The sequence below is a fragment of the Marmota flaviventris genome, chromosome 1, assembly GCF_047511675.1.
Source record: "Marmota flaviventris isolate mMarFla1 chromosome 1, mMarFla1.hap1, whole genome shotgun sequence".
Classification (NCBI taxonomy): Eukaryota; Metazoa; Chordata; class Mammalia; order Rodentia; family Sciuridae; genus Marmota; species Marmota flaviventris.
The window spans coordinates 54,203,987-54,229,297 of record NC_092498.1 but is presented as its reverse complement, the minus strand read 5'-3'; the positions used below and the strand labels follow the sequence as shown (position 1 = coordinate 54,229,297).

At 39.8% G+C, this 25,311-nt stretch overlaps 1 protein-coding gene across 1 annotated transcript in view; it reads right to left on the bottom strand.

Annotated features, from left to right (window-relative positions):
* The window catches only part of Snd1 (staphylococcal nuclease and tudor domain containing 1), a 410,684-nt gene that overhangs the window by 144,973 nt on the left and 240,400 nt on the right, over nt 1-25,311 (bottom strand). Inside the window, exon 15 of the mRNA XM_027926283.2 lies at nt 5,749-5,890. Within this exon, the coding sequence (XP_027782084.1) occupies nt 5,749-5,890 (142 nt within the window). The remainder of the gene's footprint in view (nt 1-5,748; nt 5,891-25,311) is intronic.

The window sequence follows — 25,311 nt, the reverse complement described above, 5'->3', positions numbered from 1 at the left end:
ACTTTACAAATATCCATTAAGTTGCAATTCAATTAAAGCATCTGAAAAGAATTCATAAGTATCAGCAGACCCTGTAATTGCTTAATTAAAGAGAGAAGCCCAGCAAACCAACCACAGTAACAGCCTGATTCATTAGCACCTCTGTGAGAGCAGAATGGGATTCCTCACTTAAACATATATCGGTTTTAATTGTGTAATTTGGTTAGGCACTGGTAATCAATGGGGATCCGCCATTCCCAGGGCCAGGAGATGAGGATATTCCTGTTTACCTTCTCTCCTCTCCTCTCATTAGAAGTTTTTGGTCTACTCAAACAGGCAGTTGATATTCCAATTAGGATTGGCTGGAGAAGAGATGTTAAACAGAAAGAAGAAAATGAAACACTTTATTCAAAGGCATTCAGGGTGGAGGGACACAGCCACACTTTTAGTTCACTGGGTACAACCAATACTCTTTTATTAAACCCCAGACACCTAGAACCTTGCTCATTGCCTCCCATGTCAGAATGCTGTAATAAAAGAGAGAGAAAGGGAGGGGGAAAAAATTTAAAAAATGCCAAAGGGCACATAAATGGAAGTCTTATTTTCTAGTCTTGTTACACGTGACTGGGTAACTGGTTAATTATATGTCACCTGCTGTGATCTACATAGGAACCCCCTGCCAAGTGGCTGCTGCCTTCCAGGCAGTTTGTTCCATGAGTTCTATGCAAGGTAAGTGACATCCATCCTCCCATCCCCACCCAACTGGCCTCAGTCTGTAATTCATAGTAAGTACTGCTATACCACCTCTAAGAACATGAAAATGCAAATGGGGGGGGGGGGCGCGGTGCATTCAGTCAGCTGGCAGAAGACTCCACATATTAGATTGCACTGAAGCCTTAAATTCTCTTTCAAATTGGGAGAAAGAATCTGGTTTACAGACTGCTACCTTGACACCTGCAATGCTTAGTTAACAGGAGAACTGCCTGGAATTGTGCCCTTAGCATGACCCTGATACCCAAGAGCTAAGAAGGTAATTCAAAATAAGGACACTTCATATAAAGATCATAGTGATAGGACACATACTCCATGCCCATGGTGCTGTTAAAAAAAACATGAATCAAGGGACAAGTGATTTTCATATATGTGCCTCGGTCTCCCTTTAGACAAGATACCAAAAGAAAATATGACACACATGACAAGTGAAGATAAACTAAAAATAGAGACTGTAGGTAAACTGTTTTGCTCTAATGGAAGGCAATGTATGGGGCTCAATAATGCTAGATGAAGAAAAAGGATGCTTTTCGACAAATGCAGGCTGCCCAGGGATGTTGGCTTCCTTGCTAACTCAGGACAAGAACTAACTGTGATTTGCCTCCAAGACTGAAATAAGTATGCACAGGAGACCACAGCAGCAGGCAGAGGGACCTTGAACAGTCTCAGCTCAGGTGGTATAAGGTCACCTGCTCACTGACCAAACCTAAGCCAGGTGCTCAAAGGACTAAAGGGCAAGAGCTTTCAGAAGGCACTGACCTGTTAGCTACAGCTGACTTTTCCCAGCCCCACCTGTTCTCCCATATGACCAAGCAATCACTCCACATACAGGAGTGCAGGAACCGTGACAGAGAGGCCAGCTGGCTCAGGCCAAATGCCACTCCCTATCAAGCTGTGGGGCCGTCTGCCCAAAAAAGGCCTCATAACAATGGAAAGTGTCCACCCCACCATGAAGTAGAGAGGGCTCTCTGAAAGGCTGGGATTAATGAGAACAGCATGCAAGGGACTAATCTCAACAGGTCTCTTGACTTTACCCTGGAGAATCACAGTGCTAACTCCCTCCTTGGACAGAGAGACATCAATTCCAGCAGAGAGCCACTTTTACTTGGTGGGGAGTGCATACCCTGGGTACTAGAAGCTGTATGAGCACCTGGTCCAGGTAAACAACTCCACAACACTGATGCTGGATCCGTGGCTACACTCACCTTCACTGAGGCAATCAGGCCCAAGAACCAAGGGGTCCTTCTGGCTCTCAGTAGATACCTCTAGCCACATTCTTCGCCATTCCATTCAGTCTATTTCCTCCAGGTCATCACTCTATTCCTATTCCCTTGCAGCCTTTCTTGATTCCTTCTCAGAATTCACGCCAGAGCTTTTCAACATTTTTAAAGGCATGGTTCCTATGATATTCTCTCATTCCATCATTTTTATATCCTCATTTGCCAAGAAGATTTTGTTGAGTTCTACATTATATAATTGGTATTATGGAAACAATAGGTATACTGAATAGCTTTGTCAACTATACATGCCATCTTCCTGATCCCTGAGCAAGAATTACAGTTCTAGAAGTACTCAAATGCTGACATCCTTGCACCTTACCTTGCTGCATTAGCCTTTCTTTTTCTGCACTTCTTTACATTCTTGGTTAGACTGGAATGAGCAACCTACGTTTGATAAGTCTTCTCCTTACTGTCTACAAATACTCCCCAGTCACCTATAATCTGCTTTTAGTTGACTCAACTATGATGAAACTGCAGTGACAATTTCACCCATGACTTCATGATTGATAAATAGTATAAAATCACTTCACCATTGTGCATAGTTGATATGCTCACCCTTCCCATGCTAGTGTTTTGCAGGGTGTTTACTCTTCCTACACTTTTCCTGTAAGCACTGAGGAAGCTTCACCTATTGCCAATATGTCACTCTCTGACCTGAATACTTTGCCAAGGCTCCTCTGCTGAGCTTGAACATTCCATGAAACCTTGAATACTGCACATCCAAACCCAAACCAGTTATTTGTTCCTTAAACCAATTCCTACTTTTGTGTTACCCTTGGTTGCAGACATCACAATTTACCCAATTGCTCAAGCATAGGATGCTTTATTTTCCCAACTACCCTCCACACCATCCCTGACCTAAGAAAGTACAGTCATTCCTGAATCCTGTCAAGTCTACCTCCTAAATGTTTCCCATTCTCTGTGCTTCTCTATACTGCCAGATTTCTGGCCTGTAACCTTTATCTTTAGGATTCTTTCCCCCTGGACCCTTGTCTCATTTATTCCAATGTATACGCCAAAATGAATTTTCTGAGCCCAAGTCACTCCTTTGCTTAAGACCTATCAGTGACTCTGAGGGTCCACAGGACAATCCATAGAAAGACTAGCTCTTGTCTAATTTTTCAGCTATATCCCATCGTCCACCCACCTCACTCTTTATAATCTACCAATATTAGAGGCTGCGTGGGACACAGGTATCAGGGTACACCAGCTTTTTGCACCTTTACCATACCCTGAGATAACTGTTAATCTAGAATGTGCCATTCCTCCTGTTACCCTCCCCAACACAGCAAGCTCTTCTTTGTCCTTCAAATGCAGCTCCCCTTCAGCTGTGCTGAGAGGTGTTCTCTGAGCTCCTTCCAAGGAACTCATCATTCTCTCCTTGATTTTACTTCTGTATTTTGTCCCTAATTCTTTTAACTTATCTAGGGCCAAACACTATAGTTTCTACATATGTCTGTTATCACTTGAGAGTTTCCTGAAACCTCTGACTATTCCCACCTGTTGTTTATTCTTTGTGACAAGGGTATAGGACAATGCAAAGTTTCTTGTTCCAGAGTCTTGGAGGAGTTTTCTTTTTAGGGAACTCATTACTCAAGCATGAGGAGGCTGGCATGGCTCCTTTTTCTGACTTTTCCCATTAATGGATTTGGTGAAAATCTCCCTGGTAGAGCTGCAGCTGTGTGCACACATAACACATGACCATCGTGTGACAGGTAAGGTAAGGAAGGTGTAGTTAGAAAAACACTAGCAACAATCTTGGGAGGCAGGAAACCACCTGTGGTTATATGTTTATAATGTTTATATGGAGGCTTAAACAGGATAAATAACCTCCTCAAAATTACCTGCATGTGCAAAGTAGAGCCAAGATCCAAACTGAGATCCTCTTAAGGCTTTTCAAGGTTATGCATCCCTGCTAGGTCTCCAAAGAATTACAAGATGTATAATCTAACAGAATACACTGTGGCAGGAGGACAAATGTAAAGATTATACTTTTATCAGGTATGTGCTTTGGTGTAATCTATCTTTCAGAATAAAAGCAATGCCACGGAATTGTGAAGCTCAGAATAATGCCACATCCATGGAGGAACTGGCTGATGCAGAGTTGAGCAATCAGATGGCTTGTGTCTAAGCAAGCTGAAGTGAAACAAGAAGGGTTCCACAGGAACGTTCCAACCAAGGCAGATCCACACACTGAACTGCTCCTTTCAGGTCGCTAATTTTAAGACAGAACTTCAGTGTTTCCCTTGCCCTGTAGAGCTCTGGCTAGCAGAAAGATCATACTGCTTTTCTTTCTTACCTTTGGAAATAAACTCTGCATTGCCAAAAGGATGTTTTCAGGTATCGAGTAGAGAAAGAATTTCATATATATCTTACACTTAGTAATAAGAGTTCACCACTAAGAAAGTTCTCAATACAGAAACATTAAGAAAAGGATATCAATGGCCACATGAAATGATTCTCACTCACTGCTTTGTAGCACCTCGGTTTACAACTCACATTACCAAAAACAAAAACAAGCTGTCAGGTGGGGTATGGATCTCTAGGAGTTCCCTGCCCTGGGCTTGGGGACACACTTCAGTTAACCCCTTCAGAGCTGTGTAATAGGGTGCCCACTAAGAAGGGATAGTCAATCGGCGGCAGCAGTGAGCTTCACAGCCCTGTGTTCAAGGAGTGACTTATCTCACATAACTGAATCCATTAATCGGGGCCTAAAGGAGATCCTTATCCAGGCAAAAAACTCACTGCCTTCTAGGAAAAGGAGGCTGATGTAACCTTGGTGGGGACAGCAAGTCTGGTTCTGCTTCTCTTCCCCCACAGCAAATTCTATTCAAGAATTCAATAGAGGAAGTGCAGAGGCAACAGGACAGCATCAGAAAAGGCAATGTGCATCTGGGGAGTACAATGGAACATGTCCTTTGTGAGTGAGTGAATTGAGTGTATGTGCGCACGCCCGTGGGTATGGGAGGGAGGGAGGTGGTGGAAGAAGAATGACAGCCTTCCCTCAAAGACCAGTCTGTGAAGAACTGACTGGAAATAAATAACTTTATTATTTGCCAGCAGCGAAGAAATGAAGCAGTTTGCTCCTTGAATACATAAATGTAAACTGCTCAAAGAACACAGTTCATACACAGTCTTGCTGGTTTGGGAAATATTAAGATATTAGAAAAGACAGGACAAGAGAGATGTACATTCAGCCAGCAAAGAGAGGAGGAGGCTTGCCTTAGCACGTCACCCTCAGTCCAACAAGAAATACTGCAGATGCAGGAAACTGGAAAAGTAATGCCATGGTTGGGGTTTCACACAGGATTGGGACCTTGATGACATTTGAAAAGAAGAAAAGAGAAGTAAATGGCATTGTGTTGGTAGCTCACTGCCTCTGAGGCGTGCAGATGACTAACATGGCAGAGGCAGGAGAATTCTTAGGTGGTTAATACCAACTATGAGAGTTCCATCATATTTTTTCCTGGGCCTGGAATTCCCTTCACTTATGAGGCTTCGTGCTATCTTTTAAGCTCCTTTTGTACTATGTCCTGTGCCTGGTGGATGTAAGGAGTGGAGGAAGGTATAGTGCTGGGTCTGAGGTTACATGAGAGCAACGTGGAGATGGTGTGCTCATATCCCACTTCCAGATTAAAGCTTCGGGGCCTATCTAATCACAGGGAAAGGAGGGTGTATGAAGAAATGTTCTGAGTAGTATATAACATGTAAATCTTACCTGCAAGCAAGAAAGTGATAAGGCAAGTTTCCTTTGGCAAGTAGAGTTTGAGGCGAGAACCACTGAAGACGTACTCCACCACGGCTTCAGAACGACCTGCCCGCTGAAGAAAGGGCAGGAACTGCTTTGCTTTTTGGGTATCCTGAAAGAGAGGAGAAGAAGAAAAGAATCACTGGAACCTGAGAAAATGCTTCTTTTTCTCTTGTCTAGAACAGAAAGTCCAGCAGACCCTAGGGAAAAAAGCAAATAACCCTATAAAACCAGATATTTCTGAAGACATGACACAGATGTGATACTTATCCAACCTTGATAACACTACCCTTCTATGGAGGTTAATTTAATCTTTGGGGAAAAAGAAAAAGAAAGAAAGGGGGGGGGGAAGAAGAAAGAAAGAAGGAAGGAAGGAAGGGAGGAAGGGAGGAAAGAAAGAAAAAAGATGACACTCCGGCTGTATTACACAGCCCCTAAAGCCCTTCTCAGGAAACCAAAACTAGTCCATCTTAAATCTTGAACAGATTATCTAAGACTCTGAGCTCCTGTTTCTTAACCTTGAGCCTGGCCTTCTTTGGGCACCAGCACAGCGACTGCATTCTGGAGATGAGGTGGACCCTAGGGTATTCTCTTTCTACTCAGGGAAATCGGTAACAGTAGGACGTGTTCCACGAAGGCAAACACCACTACATGTCAGCACAAATTATTATAGAAACAAAACAAACAAATAAAACCGCCTAGCACTTTCTGAACTCTTTTTATGCATCAACACATATTCCATGCATTCTACTCTCCAGAGTAGCAAGCATGGACATTTTGAAACTCATGAGCTCTCAACCACATAGGAGTTAAGGGCCTTCAAATCCTTTTAGTCTCTCGAGCTAATTAAACAGATGATAGAGTGAGCAAGCATGGAAACATCACATGGCATATGCTAGGGGAATAGTCACTGGATGTCAGAATTTCAGAGGTTTTGAGCCCAGCCCGCAGAAGTGAAAACTCCCTGCAAGGACAGCAAGTCCTGCACACACTCCTGACTTCTGTGACACAGGCAGTCTGCACTCAGCCGAGCTCTTCCCTTCTGACTCTTCTCCTAGCAACAGAGCTATTGTATCTAAATTAATGTACATTAGATAATGAAAATTTAACAAGCCATCAAGTATTTTCACAGCAGCCAAAGGGGCTCTCTCATTCAGAATCAGTGAAGTAGGTTGGGATAAAAACAATATTTAGAGTAATGAGATTCATCCCTCCCTTCAAACAGGTTCTTAGATAAAAGGAGAGACAGTCATCCATTCTCAGAGGTCCTAGTGGCACACTGGTAGAAGGTAAGCTAACAATGAGCTTTAGTGGGTTCAAAACTTCCTCACTGAACACTTGAGCAACACATATTCTACTATACATATACTGCAGGAAAAATGCCTTTCTGGCAGTTGGCTTAAGTCCAGAACAGTCAAGCAAGACAAATGCTCCATGGGAACAAAAGCACTACCTGATTAAAATCCTTTTGCCATACTAGTCTAAATCTGGGACATTATTCATGAGCTGAGCCAGTAAGTCAACAATGATTATCAAATTGATTATTGCAAATCATGAGGCAACCTTATGTCTCTGAAGAGAAGGCCTTTTTCTTCAAGAGTATAGTTATTTACATTTTTCAGAAATAGACTTGTGGTCCTCACTGTCTTTCAGATGTATTTATCTGAGAAAAAAAGAACAAAACGCTTACAGGAATAACAATAACATGTGCAAACCCTTTTCCCTTTTTGCTAAATTCCCAAAGTAGGTAGGCAAAGTATTATTTACTTAACAGGAGAGCAACTGCTTTGGACTGAGAATAGTCAACGAGAATCAAAGGGACCTTATTGCTCTCTTTGCTATAAAGTCCACAGACATTTCTGAGTACTTATAACCCAATAGCCATCTTCCAGAAATGACATGCCATTGACTACCGTAGAGATCAGAAGCAAAAGCCAAAGACAAAAGCAAATTTTAAAAGCATACCAGCACTAGCCATGTTTGTTTCCAGACAAAAAATATATAGGACAAGACATGGAACTCCCAGTCTTCTTGAGGCAAGTGTTCAAAGGCTTAGATGAGATTAAATGTCCACAGACCATCCAATAGGAGGAAGTACAGACATTTCATCCAAGTTGACAGAACTTAAAGAATAAAAAGTCTTATAAAGTCAATTAACCTGAATGTAAAATCCAAAAGATATCAGCTCTTTCAAACCTCATTTGCAGTCACACAAGGGTGTCTGTCTTTCTTTGTAAACTCAAGCACTTCTCTGTTTGGCATGTTCCTTTTCCATATAAAAACTCATAAAATAATATAATTTTATAAATTTAATATTTACTTCAATGACTCAAGTGAAAAATACTGTTTGGCAAGTTTTCTCAGGCGATGTAGCCATAAATCGTTCCCTGCTAATTAAGTCACAGAAATAACTTATTTTAGGAATTCTGATTTTATTATTATAAAACTGCCTGAATGTTGTTAAGTAATTTGCCTTCTGAAGAGCCTGTGCAAGTGTAGCAATGTACTTCAGATTCTTATACTCAGTATAACAAAAGTCCAGTTTAGGCCCTGAAAAACTGATGATGTCACTTGGGTATTAAGGACCATAAAGTAATAAAGTTCAAAAGATTTCATTAATATATTTTAAATCCCCCTCCAATAATCCTGAAAGCACGACTGAGATTTAATGAAATTAAAGGTATCTTTAGGTAATTTTAGCACCCAAGTGTATTTTTCAAAGTTAATATTAAAGGTCTCAGACGCAAAGAAATAACATTGATGCTCATCACATGAATGCTCATTTCTGCTTAGCAGACTCTCACCCTTAGGCTCCCTATTTTGTGGTTCATTCATATAAGGTCTAGGGATCTATAGCCACAGATCCCTGGTAATATACTGGCTTAAGGCTTTGAGAAGCCACTCAAAGCCTTCAAGATAAATTAGCTATGGTTTTCTGTTATCTATACCAATAATCCCCTCCACTGGTGTAAATAATCAAGAAGCAACTGTATTTCTCAGGAGAGAAGTCCTTTTTGTTACACTGGTAGTTTTCACATTACCTGTGCTCCACAACAAACCCATACATAACTATTTTCCTGTACTCTTAGAAAAGCTAATTTAAGGTTGCATTAGCCACATTTAACTTGCTATTGTGGATGGCATCTCTTTAAGGAATGTTTCTGCCTCCTCAATGCACCTTGAAATTGAGAAAGTAATGATGCAACAAATGTGCCTGGGGTGACTTCATTTCAAAGCACGTTAATATCTATACCTGAAATTTAGAGGACTAGGGTTTGGAATGACCCTCAAGAAAGGCTGGGTGAACCTCTGAGAGAGGCAAAAGTTACAAAGAGACCTTAATTAAATGCTCCCATTCTGCCCCTCTTCTAGCTTGTCAGTCCAAATCTCTTTCCAAATATGGGTGCATCACACCTGTCTGTTGAATATAAGAAGCCCCCTCTGTAGCTAGACTACATTTTTTCTTGGCAAAATACCTTTCTGTGTTTACAAAGGCATGTAAAAATAATTTTTACAATGAACAACCAGGTTTGGGAAGAATGGGAAAGTTGGGGGAGGGGGTGCTGGAGAGAGCCAGGAAAATAGTCCTTACACAGCAGGTATAGGACAAAGCTGCTGAGAGAACATGACTCGGACAACCAGATCACTTGCATCCTAGAGGAGCGGACCTTACAGAAATTAAACTTCTTTCTTCAAAATTCTGGAACAGGGTTTGAAGCTGTTGGTGTGCAATAAATGTTATTAGCACAGTGAATCCTATGATTTTTCTGCTGGAAATTCCTATGTGGTAGACACCAAAGTAGAAAGAACTGATGAAAGGCAAACATCGCAGCACTCAAAGCAGCACAGGGAAATGGGAACACAGTAAACCTATTAGTTAACAATTAACCACTCAGGATTATCATGTGCAAGCCTCAAATGGGAACTGTTAATAAGGAAGCTCACTAATGAGTTCTCATCATCACAATCACTCTTTGATTAACATCATAGGAAAAAGAAGTAAAAACAAATACATGCAGAGGTTATTATGTTACCATAAGAGTCCTCTATAGCACTTGAGAAACTCAACTGTGAAGAGGCCCGTCCACCCTGAGGAACTTCCCTAGAGGTACAACCATGTTCTCTAGTGCCCACCCTGGAATGTTTCTTCCCTGTAAGAGCTGACTGTGCTGCTAGGTTCCCTCAGGGCCAGGCTCAAGGACTACAGAGCAATGCTGCTTGGGTCCAAACAACCTTAATGTTGAAGCAGCAAAATCCTTGTGAACAAGAGGACAGATACAGATAAGAGTGTGGAGATCAGAAATAATAGCTAAGGATACTGAAGCAAATGTGTTCTTTCATTTTAAGGTATATCGTGATTTTTTACTGCCATAGATATCTGTTTTTACAGAGCTCTACAGACAAGGGGAACAGCTGTAGAAAAGACAAATCACAATGGTATCCTCTACCAGAAAGGCAGAAAAGTCATACATCACTCCACACTCTTCCTCTTTTCCACACACCAGGCTCCAGGGCCATACGAGACATTTTCATTCACAGAAATGAGTTTATGATGCTCTGTGAGGAGCCAGCTGTAGGGTATGGCAATCTCTTGAGATAAATGGGACCTTGGTGGGGGGAACACTTGGGAATGCGTTCCAGCTCCAGTATTACCACAGCACTTAAAAACTTGAGTCCAACCTTTCCTTGGCTGGTTATCAATATTTCACGGTGAGGTGTGTGTGAGGGGGTTGAGAGGGAGAGTGTGCAAATGTCACAAGCTGCATGTTTAGCAGGAATGAAGCGAACACAGGAAAAACCCTGGAGGAAACACTGACTAAAACAAAACCAAACAACATTATAATAGGTTTTTGTTTTTTTTTTTAAAGGTGCTGAATCTAAGTCATCAATAATTTCTTATTAAAGGCTGTCTGTGGCTTACAGTTTCTCACGCTGTTTACTTAGTTGGCACAGTACCTCACTCAGGCCTCCAACACCTCAGAGTGTAGGAGAAATAGCTATCAGGCCTGGGCCCCACTCCTGGGAGCAGGAACCCAAAGGACATCTGTAGGAGCACTGAGTTGGAAGAAAGCACAGGGTCTGGGAGGCCAGCTTTCTAACCTGTGGCTCTCACAAGATAGAACAACTTCCCTTCCCCACTCTACCCCTTTACCCATTATTTAGGAGGACTGCCTGGCTAAGCAGAATTCCCAATAGGGAACTTGTAAGATAAGGACAGCCCAAGGGAAGACGGAAGTTGGGAAACATATCAATTAAGTGGAGCCTCATCTCCAACACGTGGAGGGAAAAAATTACTTTTCTATCAGACTTGAAAGGAACTAAACCTTGTACAACTTTCCCCCCACTCCCAGAAGGGAGGTGGTGGTGGTGATGGTGATGAGGACTGAACACAGGACCTCGCACATGCTAGCCAATCGCTCTGCCACTGAGTCACATCCCCAGGCCACCTTCTACAGCTTTAAAAGTATGTCTTCTCTCAGGATTCTACAAAGGACAGACGTTTATATATATTTTCATTTGGTTAGTTCTGTCCAACAACTATTTCTTTTCCACAACATGTAATATTGAGAAAAGAAAGCAGGACTAGGCACCTTTTGGCTTAGAATGAAAATATGCAAAGCAGCATGCTGACTGACAATCACCACACCCAACTAAAGTAAAGTCAAATCGTGTAACAGGTCCCAGAATGTGGCATGGACTTCATTTGTAATTACTCAAAACCAGAAGTAACCTAAATATCCAGCAACTTGGGAAAAACAAACTAGAGCACCACATTGTGTAATACTATTCTATAGTAAAAATGGATGAATTGCAAATACACAATTCCATTTCCATTCTTGAAAAGGTTCAATTACAGAAGCTGAGGGTATAGTTCAGTGGTACAGCACTGTTGAGGATGAGTGAAGCCCTGGATTTGATCCCCAGCAGCACAAAACAAATAAGATTCAACTACAGGGTCAGAAAACATATCAGTGGTTGTCAGGAACTACGAGTGGCTCTCAAGGAAATGGAGGAATTTGGGGGATAATAGAACAGTAATATTATCTTGGTTGTAGTGACAAGTTACATGTACACATGTTTCTCAAAATGCACATTTGTAAAAACTCAAAGAATTAGATGTTAAAAATTATTTATTTTATTTATATATGTTATACCTTAATTTTAAAAAATAAGACAAAATGTCTGTTGTACAAAGAAAAGTGAATATTTTAATTTTTAATTTAAGGAAGCTTTTTTTTAAGAGAGAGAGAGTATGTGTGTGTGTGTGTGTGTGTGTGTGTGAGAGAGAGAGAGAGACAGAGAGAGAGAGAGAGAGAGAGAGAGAGAGAGAGAGAGAGAGAGAGAATTTTTAAATATTTATCTTTTAGTTTTCGGTGGACACAACATCTTTGTTTGTATGTGGTGCTGAGTATCGAACCCGGGCCACACGCATGCCAGGCTTGCGCGCTACCGCTTGAGCCACATCCCCAGCCCAAAGGAAGCTTTTTTTCTGAGAAACCTGGGAGATAATGACAAGTTCAAAACTAACCACTCAGTAATTATGGTTTAGACCAACTACTTTAACATAATTAGGTACTAAATGTATTAAAGTACTTAAAATAGTAAGCAGATGAGAAAGTTTTAAGCAGAAAGTGGTATAGATGAAAAAGTAAGGGGTTAGAGCACAGTAAAAACAAAACAAAACCTAACCAAAGATTTGTTTTCCTAAAAGTAGCATTAGAAAGTCTCAATTATTAGGCAATGACTAAAAGGAAAGCATGAGAATCATGATGTCACCCTTAAACAGCCATTAAGGGGACATGCTTTGTTCAAATAAGAACAAAGTTCTGTTAAGTACTTATGTCTATTGACAGACAGGTCTTTCCTACTTGGAAAGAAAATCAGGTGATACAGTTTAAGATGAATGAAATAATATCCAATTCTCAATCAAGTGAAAATTCTACACAGGTTTAGAGACTGTTCTTTTTATTGAATGACTTTTAGTTTCCCAAATTTAACCAGTTAAAATTATGCTGTGAGAACCATTCAATTTAACCTTTAGAAATGAAGTAATTGCCTTTTAGTGGTAAAATTTGCATTTTATCATCGACAGGAAATATAATGCCCTTGGCTTATTCTACAATACTTTTTTTTGGGAAGAATAGAAATCACAGATGATGGTATATCTGTTCTCCATATAATAGGGGAAGGAGAATGTAAGTATCTACTTGAATAAAGTATCAAATATATAGCTTGTTTCCGTCCTGTCTTCAATTTTCCTCCCCTATCTTGGACACCATGTAGCAATTAAGGCAGAGCCAAAGGTGCCACACCTATGGTCCTCATCAGGCCCGCTAATCCACACAACATGTGCAAGTCTCGTCTCATTCATTACCAATTCATGGCATCCAGAAAGTTTCCCAAACAGCCCATTCTTTTTCTCATTTTTTCAAAATCTAACTTCTCAACAGAATATTATTACAGTTTTTGGTTAGAAACTCTGTTTTTCATATGGTGATTTTGAAAAGAAAAGCCCCCTTGCTGTAGCACTTCCCAAGGGCTCTTCAATTGACTTGCTTACTTCTGTAATAGTAGCTGCCACGCGTTCCCCCAAAACCCATTCCTGGATGGTATTTCCTACATCCATGCCTGTGTTTTCTCAGTTTACTCTCTTATCCTTTATAGGAAAGTTATCTTGCTTATTTTAGAACTGACATGAGACTAGCCTACAGACAGCTTATCTAGAGTGTATGGCAATGATAATATGCAAGAAAGCACCTCAACTAGAGTCTACACCTCTGGATAGCAATTAGAAGACTAGGACTCAAAAATAACTTACAAGAATGTAATACTATTTTTTCAATATTTATTTTTTTAGTTGTAGTTGTCAATACCTTTATTTATTTATTTTTTTTTTGTGGTGCTGAGGATTGCACCCAGGGCCTCACACGTGCTAGGCTAGCGCTCTACCGCTGAGTCACAACCCCAGCTCCTAATACTATTTTTTCATTAGAAGTTTTAGATCAATTTTTAGATCAATTTTTATCACTTCCAATGTCTCTATAGGCAAACGGTAAGAATTTATTATAGATCAGAAAATGGCTTGAGAGATAATTAAAATAAAATGTGCAGAATAAACAATTTAAAAGATGGTCTGATGAAGCATACATTTTCATTTCATGGGCAAATCAAGAACTCAGGGGCAAGGAAATTGATGCCATGCAAAACTCTGCCCCACTCCAGACAAGAATGCAACTTCAGAAAAGGAGAAAGAAAAAATGTCAGCAAGGAATCTAGGACAAAATTAAAATATTAAAACAAATAGTAGTCAAGATTAGATGGGTATAGATGCAATTTTTTCACTGAATACTCTCTCTACAGTTGGTTGGTTCTATAGACATAGAACCCACAGATATGGAAGGCCAACTGTACTTATAATATCATTTTGACTGCATATCTACCAGTATTGGTCCAATAAACTTTAAGTGGCAGCATATTTTATTGTGTGTAATCAGTTTTTTTTTTAAATCCCTATATTTCTAATAGTAAAAAAAAAAAAAAAATTGGAAGACACAGTTCGAGTTTTCTCAGCATGGAAAAAAATGCCAACTATTATGGTAGAAATCTATTATTAATTAAAACTGAAGATGGTCATTGTTTTAAAGAACAAAAAAAAATGCATCCAATTAAAAAATATACTATTCTTTAGCCTAGGTGTCTTTTTCAGAAATTGTTTAAAGAAAATAACAATTTAGAGGAAGGTTGTTTATCATAGGAAAAAACAATTCCAAGCCCCCTACATCCAACAATGAAAGGTGGATTAAAGCAATTCCAGTACAGCATTTTACAGCATCCATTCATCCACCAATATCTGCTAAGCATCTTGTGCCAGATGCTTTCCTAGGAACTAACTGTATAGTTAAATTTTTGCAGAAAATTTGTGTAAGAAAAAAATGTGTAAGTTATTATTTTAAAAAGGAGAAAATATAGTAACATTGAAGGCTGATTCAGCTTTGCCCAGATAAACTTACAAATTATTTTATATCAGATAACTGCCCCTCCAGTTTTTCAGAGTCAACATTCATCATTCTCTACAATGAATTAGGTTCTTTACATTTTGAGACAAATAGATATTATTTATGTTATGACAAAGTCTGTAAAATACATTGACTGGAAGCTGATATGAAATTCACTCCATGATTCCATCAAATGGAGATCTGAACACAGTACTTCATGGTGCTAAGGACATCGAAGTAGCCCTTCTCTTAAGGATAAAAGTTTAGTGCAGATAATTAGGATTTAGACCCAAGAAAATACAACACAAACAAAACTACATATTGGTACGATGTGAGAAAAAATGTGTTCCTAATAAAATAGCAGGATGTTGTGAAATGCCCCCAAAGTCAGGCTCGGCATAGAGCCAATAAAGTGTTCCCAGGATTCCATGCAGACATGGGAAATAGGCAATAGTAAGTAGGCTTAAACAGCTGTACATCTACTTACAGAAAAATATATCTTCAGGGTAATTAGAACGTATAACAGGGGAAGGAGAATGTACGTATCTACTTGAATAAAGTATCAAATATATAGCTTGTTTCCCTCCTGTCTTCAATTTTCCTCCCCTATCTTGGACGGGATGTAGCTATTAAGGCAGAGCATTGGGGGCATTTGGGACTCCAAATTCTTTCTAGGGCAAAAGTAGAATACCCTATTCTCACCCAAGGGCTTCACAATTTGGGTATAAGATGACTATGTGCAGACATTGCATAAGGATCTAGAATTGAGGGCAGATAATTGGGACAAAGAGCTTTGGTCAAGACAAGGGAAGTTTATTTCACCAAGGATCTCATATCATTTTCATTTCCTTCCCCATCAGTGAATAGGTAATTATGAATGATCTCAAGGTGTCCTTACACATTCCAAACTACACAGATATCATTATTGTGAACACTCATAAATTTGCTCCTGAAAAAGTTTACTCTTGTTAGAAAGCTCCTAAAACTACAGGTCTAGATAAGTAAGGCAGTTCCTGCTGCTAATCCACATAGGGAGATATTTAGCTTTCCCTACCTCCACTTTTCTTCATCCCACATAAACTCTCTAAGGGCAGCACTGACCTGCAGTGCTAACTGCCCACCTGACAGGTCTCAATCTTTACCTTAATTGACCTTGAAGCAGTGGAGTCAACTCATGTAATGTGACTCTTTCTCCTCTGATTCTGAATTATCACATTCCACTGATTTTCCTTTGTGAGCTTGGGCACCAACCTGTTTCTCTGACAATGACTCTCCCCATCCATATATGATGGTTAAATTTTGGAGATAGAGGAGTTGGTCTAGGTATTCTTCTCTCTTAATATGCTCAAGCCATTTTATACACTCACATCTGTGTGTCCAATAGTCTTAAATTCATGCATAAAGCTCAGGCCACTTTTCTGGGTTACAGACCATTTGAACAGCCCATGAGTGCTATAATTTAAACGTGTTCAGAAATTACTAGTTCTCTGGGTCAGTGTTTATCATATGAGAAAATGAGCACCACTGTCAGGTGGCAATCTGTGCCAGACATTTACTTACCTGATTTTACTTCCCTTCCTTGACTCCCAGGCAAACTAACTACCTATTTCTACCAGTTCTTCTACCAATCTGGATCTGAAATATCTTTCTACCTTCATGGTTATACCTCTAGCCAGAATCTACTCAACCCTCAGACAACCTATAAGTGTGATCATCAGTATGTACTCTCACAGGACTTTGTACTGGCATCGCCATTGTAATTATATAACAAATTGTGTATGCCCTATAAAGGCTACATCTGTCTGCTTTAATATCATATCCTCAATACCCAGCACTGTGTCTAGCATGTAAAAAGCTCTCAATAAATACTTATTGTTTGATCATCCGTTCAGTGATTCAACATAGGAAATGCATTTAAAAAACAAGCCAGAGATGGCATATGTTCAATGTCAAATCAGAGACAGAGAGATCATAAAAGCTCAGGAGAGGAAGCAGTATGATTTGAGCCCTGAATTGGATAAGAAGTTTGGAATAGAAATACTATAGATGATGACGATAGCTATCATCCACAGAAGACTTTTTGTGTGGTAGACAGAATGCTAAGCAATTTAATAATAATCAATACAATGTCAACCACTGCTCTCTTTTGAGCTCTTATTATATTCTGAACACACTGCACATATCAGTTCGTTCAATTACACCACAATCTCAGGAGGTAAGTGCCATGATTACACCTATTTTAAAGATGGGGAAAATGGAGGCATGGAGAGGTTAAATTTCCTTGGTGACAAAGCAATAAGTAATGAGGCCACAACTTGAACTACCGTGGTCTGATGTTAGAGCCCATGCTACTAATCAAATGTCTATATTGCTGCTTATATTCTAGAATACTTGCATCCTTTCTGCTGTATGCTTTTACTAGCCTGACCCTTGATAGATAACTACCGGGAACAGTTAGTTTTATACTTGGAACCAGGTCACTTTTCTCCAAATACAAGTTCATTCTGTTGGAGCTTATCACTTGGCAAATCAATCTAAACTAGGCACTGTAAATATAAAAAAGATTCTTCTTTCTTAGTTTAGAAGCCAGTAAGAAAAATCACTGTGCAGTTCCCCACCAATGTAGGTAGCAACATGTGCAAAATCATGGTGATATGATAATGTAAGTGCTGAAGAAGGGCACGATCAGAGGACAGTGGGGATGAAAAGTAGAAATGGAAGAGTCATAAGCTGAAAGAGGAGGAAGACATGATCAGAGGGGAAAATTCCAGCAATCCAAAAGGAAAAGAAATGCCATTCCACCTGTGCTAATTAATACGAGTCAGCCAACAGACTCAGAACCTTAAATAGTGGAATAGATGAATACGATATAAAAGAAAAACAGGCTCTGCTGTGGGGAAGTACCTGGGCACCTTGTACTAGTGTCCAATTAATGGAACTGGGTCTTCCTCCTAATTAGAAACTGTGGTAACAGCTTATATCCTCAAGTACCTTCTGAATCCCGTACTGTCATGGGAATTCTTTAATTTCTTTTGGAGAATACCATTTCCTGAAGAACAAAGGCACAAAACTGTGGGGCATTCCAAAGCCACTCAGAGCTCTGGATGTCAACATTGCAAAGAGTGTCCAAAATTTTGTATGACATATTCTGTAGGGAATATGTTGGAAGCATGCTAAATAAAGGCTTAAAATACAAGTAAGCAGAATGTCTATGCTAGTAAAATGACTTACTTTGAAATGTTTACATAAGCAATAGCCACAGGACAAAATGAGTTCAATCCAGGGCTAAGTAGTGCTATGGTGGTGAAGTGGAGAGTGAAGCCCTAGCTGCACACAAATATTTCAAATTGTATCACATCACTTGGCAGTCAGGGGCTAGCTCGGACAACCCAATCACACACCTCAACCTGGGAACTGAGAATGTCATCAACTGCCTTCAAAATACCCTTATGTTCATTTAGCTAAGCCTGTAATGGGCTCAATTTAACCAATTTGAACCCATGAAATAGAATCTTAAAGCAATATCCACATGCAATCAGAGAATGGGGAAGAAACAGAAGAGCACGAACCAGAATGATAGCAAAATCTGCACTTACAGTCAACTTTCTTTGGAAAGAGATGCCACTTTGTTCAGAAAAGATGCTCCTGGGCGCTCTCAAATTTCCTTGTTCTTTTCTTTGCACAAAGAAAGGTTATGGCTTTCTTCCTAGCTATGGAAGCTAGGACCCTGTTGCTAAGGAGCTCATCTGCATGCACTCCTGTGTGTGAAGCCACAGTTGATCAAGGAATCAGAAGGAAGCTAAAAAAATTATTTCTTCTAGCAGAAAACTTCCTGATGACACAATTCATGGTAGTGACATATCAAGGTTATTGAGTACATGGGGAGGAAGATGATTTTGCTACAAGAAGCAACACACAAGAAGCTTTGTCTCTAATAGTGCTCCACCCCTGGGCAAGTCGCTTGAACAAATGTCCCCAGAGGTATGTCTGCAGAACTGGAACACAGCCAAAGGTCAAGATTCTGTGCCCTGTCTTCAATGTCCAAGTTCCCTACCTCAAGGTTATCTGCTATGGTGCCTGAATTTTCCACAACAAAAGCCTGATGGTGAACAAAATGGCAGACACCAAAACAGTATAGATCAGACACTCTGCAGATGAAGTACAAGTGTGCCCCACAGTGCCCAGCAATCCTATAAACGTTTATTGCCACTGATATAAATTCTTTTAAAAAATTTCTTTCTTGATTCTGAAATTGCTTCCATTGTTGAAAGGTAATTTTCAAAAACATAGAATCATGACTTGTATACAAATATGAAATGAACATGTCAAAAATTTCTTTTTTATTCACTTGTTAATGAAGGAAACAAAGATTCATAAGACACACATAGGTCACTAAGTATGCTAAAATAAATTTGTTAATTTTTACTCTATAAAAATGTTAACTTTGAATACATTTGTCTCACAGGACAGAAATCAATGTATCTCTAAAGGAGCACATTTCGTTCCTTTCCTCTCTCTTTTTTTTTGTAGTACCCAGTGGCATTCTACCACTTCGCTATATCCCAAGTCATTTTATTTTGAGACAGTGTCTCGGGCTAAGTTGCTGATGCTGGCCTTGAACTTCTGATCTTCTTGAGCCGCTGGGATTACAGGTGTGTGCTGCACCTGGCTAAGGACCACATTTCTACAGGAATCATTTGCATCACCATCAGTCCTTCACAAGTTACAAGTTATATTTCCTCTCTAGGAAGGTGCAAAATAGTTCAGACAAAATCAACAGAGAACTCATAGAATCACTTAACCCCAAAGGGTTTAAAGGCAGCACCCAAAATAAAGACATCCAGCAATCTTCTTGCTTATTTCAGAGTCTTAAACAATTTCTCCTCATACTTCCAACTAAATAAACACAAGAGATCATGTCCTAAATTTGGTGCCCTACAGTGTGCACAGAACAACACAAGAAGAATACAATTCAGTCAAAAAGCAGATAAAAACTTTATAAGAAGTACTTGAACACTGTAATCATTGATCGTGATAAATGCTAAAATGCAATCATGAAAAAGATTCCCATGGAAATCATGAATGTTTTCAGATTTAATTAGAAGAGAGGGTCACTCTTGAAGTTCTGGGGAAATTAAAGAGGGAGATTTAAAAAAAAGGAATTGAGTGTGCAGGACTCAAATGGTTGAAAGGAACTATAGACAACCACCCCACCTACCAAAGATAAAAGCAATGCCATCTGCCACACAGGCAAGAGTGCAACTGGCTGATATCAACCCATGACATAATCAAGGTTTTCTTAGTAACAACCAGCTCTTGCAGAGATGAGGTTTTAAAGAGGTAGAAAAAGAAAAGGAAAGGAAAGGAAAAGGGGTAGCCTCAGATTCTCTCCACAGTCTGGGAAAAATTTCTAAGGTAGCTGCCACTCAGGCATCATGGGTACTTGTCACTGGTGCCTCATGCTGCAGAGCCAATCTCTCAATTAAGCCCCATGCCAGGGACCAACTAGAGTTCACAAAAACTTGGTTCAGAGAAGAAAAGAATATATAGAGAAATACCTTCTCCTAAATGAGCATTAATTTGAGCTACCAAATGTGCCCAAGAACACAATACTCCTACTACCCGTAGCTTCCACCCAAGGGACCAATCCTTGTTTATGGAACATATAGGCCTTGCTCTGGAGAGCACAAGCAGGAGACAACTAGTCAGCTGTTTCTGAGTTCCAAGGGTTTTCCCAGGGCAGCAAATGCAGAGGCCAGCAGTAGAGCCCACGGCTAGCATGTGACTAGAGCTCCAGCACTAGGCAACCCCTCAAGGTTGCAGAAACCCACAGGGCTTGACCTTGGGCCATCCATACAGTAACTGTGGACTGCATTTGCACAATAGAACATGATGCAGGACTAAAAGGAGAAAAAGAGAAGGTAGAGCTATTAAAAAAATAAAACTCAAAGAAGGCACCTTTATGCCAACAGATAAATGTGATTAAAAAGAACAAAAAGGTAGCAAAAGGAACTTTATAATCATAATAAGAAAATCTAAAGTAAGTGGACCAGAAGACATACAAGGGAAACTAAAATTAACACAGACTTAACTGATGAAACCTCTGGAAGATTTTCTGCTTTTATCTTGTATAGATATTGGACAAACTATTTTTTTTTTCTGTTTTAATTCTTCTTCTTCTTCTTTTTTTTGCATGTCTTTTTTTTATTTATATATGACAGCAGAATGCATTACAATTCTTATTACACATATAGAACACAATTTTTCATATCTCTGGTTGTATACACATTCACACCAGTTTGTGTCTTTATACCTATACTTTGGATAATAATGATTATCACATTCCACCATCATTAACTACCCCATGCCCCCTCCCTTCCCCTCTAACCCCTCTGCCCTATCTAGAGTTCATCTATTCCTCCCATGCTCCCTCTCCCTACCCCATTATGAATCAGCCTCCTTATATCAAAGAAAACATTTGGGATTTGTTTTTTTGGGATTGGCTAACTTCACTTAGCATTATCTTCTCTAACTCCATCCATTTACTTGCAAATGCCATGACTTTATTCTCTTTTATTGCTGAGTAATATTTCATTGTGTATATATGCCACATTTTGTTTTTATCCATTCATCTATTGAAGGGCATCTAGATTGGTTCCACAGTTTAGCGTGAATTGTGCTGCTATAAATCTTTAAATTCTTTTTAGCCAAAAAGAATATATATATTTTTCTTAGTTTTCCATAAAGGCCAACTCCATGAGGAACTACAGAATGGTTACCCCAATAAAGGTCTCCAAGACTGTTATAGAAAGACTTTTCTTACAGAGATTACTCCAGGAAGAAGGGCATTGCATAAAAGCAATGGAAGACAAACGGATAAAAGGAGCCAGGCCACTTCATTTCATGACTAACAGGAATCCAAAGTCTTGCTTCCTACCATTGTACCCCCCAGACCCAGTCCTTGGATCAGTTGAGGCCACAGCTCACACAAATTTCTATCGGTAGTACTAAGTGTCTCCAATCAATCACAGGTAGACAGAGCCATAAAAACATTAGTATGTAAGACGGGCAAGAAACCAAGTAACAAAGTGGAAATGTCCAAGTGAGCACTGCAGCAGGAAGAGTAAATTATAGTAAAACTAACAAATGCATTGCTAGGAGCACATGAGAAGGCAGGAAGATTTTCAGAGAAAGACAGATGATCCCATCCTAGGGCTTACAGAAATATGACTAGAAGATGATGTTATAGGTCCTATCCTCTTGTGTCATCAGCTAATAAACAAGCAATCATCATAACTCTTCACACACTAGAGAAGAAAGAACAGAGATGAAAAAAGAGAGGAAAACTCACATATACATTGAGTACCACTCACATACAAACGGAAGAGGAAGAGGAATGGAAATAAAGGAAGCAATCTGCACTTGCAGAGCTGGAGGCAACTGGAGGAGTGAAGAACTCTCCCTCACTCTCTCTCTCTCACCTGAGAACCATAATTGATTTGTCTGATCTACCAGAACAACAGTTAGGCATGCACCAGCCCCATTTTATTGCCTGTTTTACACTGTGTATCTGCAGGAGATCATATTTATTACCGAGCAGACTACAGCAAAAACAATAATAAACCCAAGATAAAGAACAGCCTTGTATTCCACTGACATGAACATTCCAGCTTTTTCTAGGCTGGCAAGGGAGGGAGTTGAGTCAGATAAGGGGAAAAAACCCACTAATAATGAAAGTGTGGATGCATAATGTAAAGCAGAACCCCAGAACTTTCCTCCAAATCAAGTCAGATTAGAACTGAGTCAATCAAGCTCTTAGTTGGTTTCACATACACAGGAACATTCCAAAGTGAAAGGAAACCAGGCTATTATAGCTCTGACAGTATTGGCTAGTACTTGCAATTCCTACTTCCTTTACCCACAAAAATGAAAATAAGGAAAGTAGCCACCTTTTCAGTACCTATGTTACTGGGCCAGCAGTAAACACTTTTTTAACCCTAACCCTGAAAACAGGTGCAAAGGTACAGATGGACCAAGTTTTTATCAAAGCCCTAGACAAACAGGAGTTAGTTAATTCAGTGAGTGATACATAGAGAGGCTCTGTCCATCTTACAGAAAAACCAACTTAGTGTCAACAAATCATCTGTATTAATTAAGTCCTGCTTGTTGTACCAACTCAGGGTCCAGTGGCTCACCTAAGAAGGGGTCTGTCCATCTCTGACCCCTCTGCCTGGATTACTTACTTCCCGCCATACTCAGCCAGCCAAAGAGGCCTTACACTTGCTGAATTTCCATAGAAAAGTGTTCTAATATAGTGACCCTTGCCCTGTGAGATAATTTTTGAAAAATGCAAGAGGAAAGATATGAAGAATGGGTACAAAACTCAGTTCCTAAAGTGAGAGGCAGTTAACACTAGGACTGGTTATTTGATTCACAATCACAGTACAATCTATTCCAGAACACATTTCTTGAGTGTGTTTAGGAGACAACGTGTACACTTATGCATGCTTTTCCCCCAAGGATACGCACTGGGGTAGGGAGAAGGATGGGGGAGTATTATGCACAAAAAATAGTTCATATTAAACGATTTTGGCAGCACAGTATATACTCTGTCAGCTCAACGAAAGCTTCCATTTATCATGACCTACAACTAAGAGGGGGATCACTCTGGGGCAGTGGGGAACACAGCTAAAGATTTAATAGAGATTAAGAAACCTTTGTGAAACCATTATATACATGTCCATTACATTGCCATTATTCCAGGTATTTATTCTCCATCAGGCTGTACGCTGTCTGCCCACATGACATCACATGTCTACCTGTCCCTCAGACAGCAAAATTGGCAGCATGTTCCAGGAAGCAGAAAACCCATACATCTCACTTAAATGCCACAAGGGCACCCAACACACACTCATACTTAACACAGTGATAGAAAGACAGGAAGGTGAGAAGGGGGAAAAAGACAAACCTCCTCTATTACAGAGGGCACAAAAAAATTGCAATCTTAGCTGAATAATTTGTGATTCAGGCAGACAAGGTCATATCTGACATCTATTTAAATTGAATAGCTTTTTCACTCTCAGTCTTCCACTTGCTCAAGCTTTCCTCTTTTATTTATGTGGTAACTGAGGGAAATTTAACTGGCATTTATTTTAAAATAACTTTAAGAGGAAACCAATTCTTTAATATCCAGATGGAAAAGAGCATAAAAATAGGCACAAAAAATGAGTTATAGTTTTAAGGGGGAGTTAGTGGAGAAAGGAATTAGAAAAGAAAAGAAAGATGACAAGTTTCACAAGACCCATTGCTACCACCACCACCAACAACAACAACAAAAAGAATTCAGAAAGCTTCAAGGTAGACGGAACATAAGATTCAATAATGGTCTTGAGGATGCTGCACTGGGAGCTCCAAAGAGGACACTTAAGGCAAGTGCAACTTGACCTCTAGAGCCTCCTTAAGACCTCATCTCACTGACAGTGGGAAATCAGAGCAAGAACATGAACTCCTACCAAAAGGTGGCACCTAACTCCAAGGTGCTGGTGGTGGGTATTATGTTTTTGGTTCATACTAATGTTTTTTGTTTTTAATATATTTTTAATTTTCAATGACAAATTAAACCCTAAGGTTTAATTCTGCTTCTGGAAAGATCCCAGAGTATGGGTTTTATATAAGCTTTTCTTTTCTTTTTTTGGTACTGGGGACTGAACCCAGAGGTACTTTACCACTAGTTATATCCCCAGTCCTTTTTATATTTTATTTTTGAGAAAGGGTCTTGCTAAGTTGCTGAGGCTGGCTTCAAATTTGCTTTCTGACTCAGGCTCCCAAACTCCTGGGATTTGAGACATGCATCAGCATGCCTGGCTTATATAAGCTTTGTAATGGGCAGATAGTCCTTATAGAGAGGGGCCTCTACTGTGACTTCTAAAATAAATATTTATAGCATTCTTTCCTAAAGCTGAACAGCCCCCAAATTGCACTTTGATTGTTCTAGTATCTTTAGCAAAATAACAATATTTAGGAAAATATTATTAAGATCAACAGATCACACACCTATAGAAATTAACATATATGAAGAGTAACTCAACAGGGTAAGCCACAGAGAAAAGAGGTCAAATAGCACTGCACTGGGCAAGTCAAACCTGCTACAGGCCTTAACATGGTCACCTGTAGCTCAAAGGCCATTAATAGCAAAAGGTTTCTGGGCATCTCCGGATTCTAAGCCATAAAGAATGTATAGCTCTGTATCTCATCCACTTAAAAGAGGACTCAACCTCTTGACTGAAGTCCAATTCATGGAACGTAGGTAGGTAGCACTTTTTAACCTGCAATCTGTGATAACTGGCTATAAAGAGAGAAAAGCTCACCAGAGTTCTATTGCTTAAAATGAACAGGGGACCACTACACCCAGGCAAGGAGAAGTTGGCCAGACACATTTGTAAAAAGCAATCACCAGGAACGAAAGAAAAAGATTCCGCCAGGCCTGGGAACACAACAGGAAGATAATATACTCTAATTCATCACTGCTCTGGGTCAG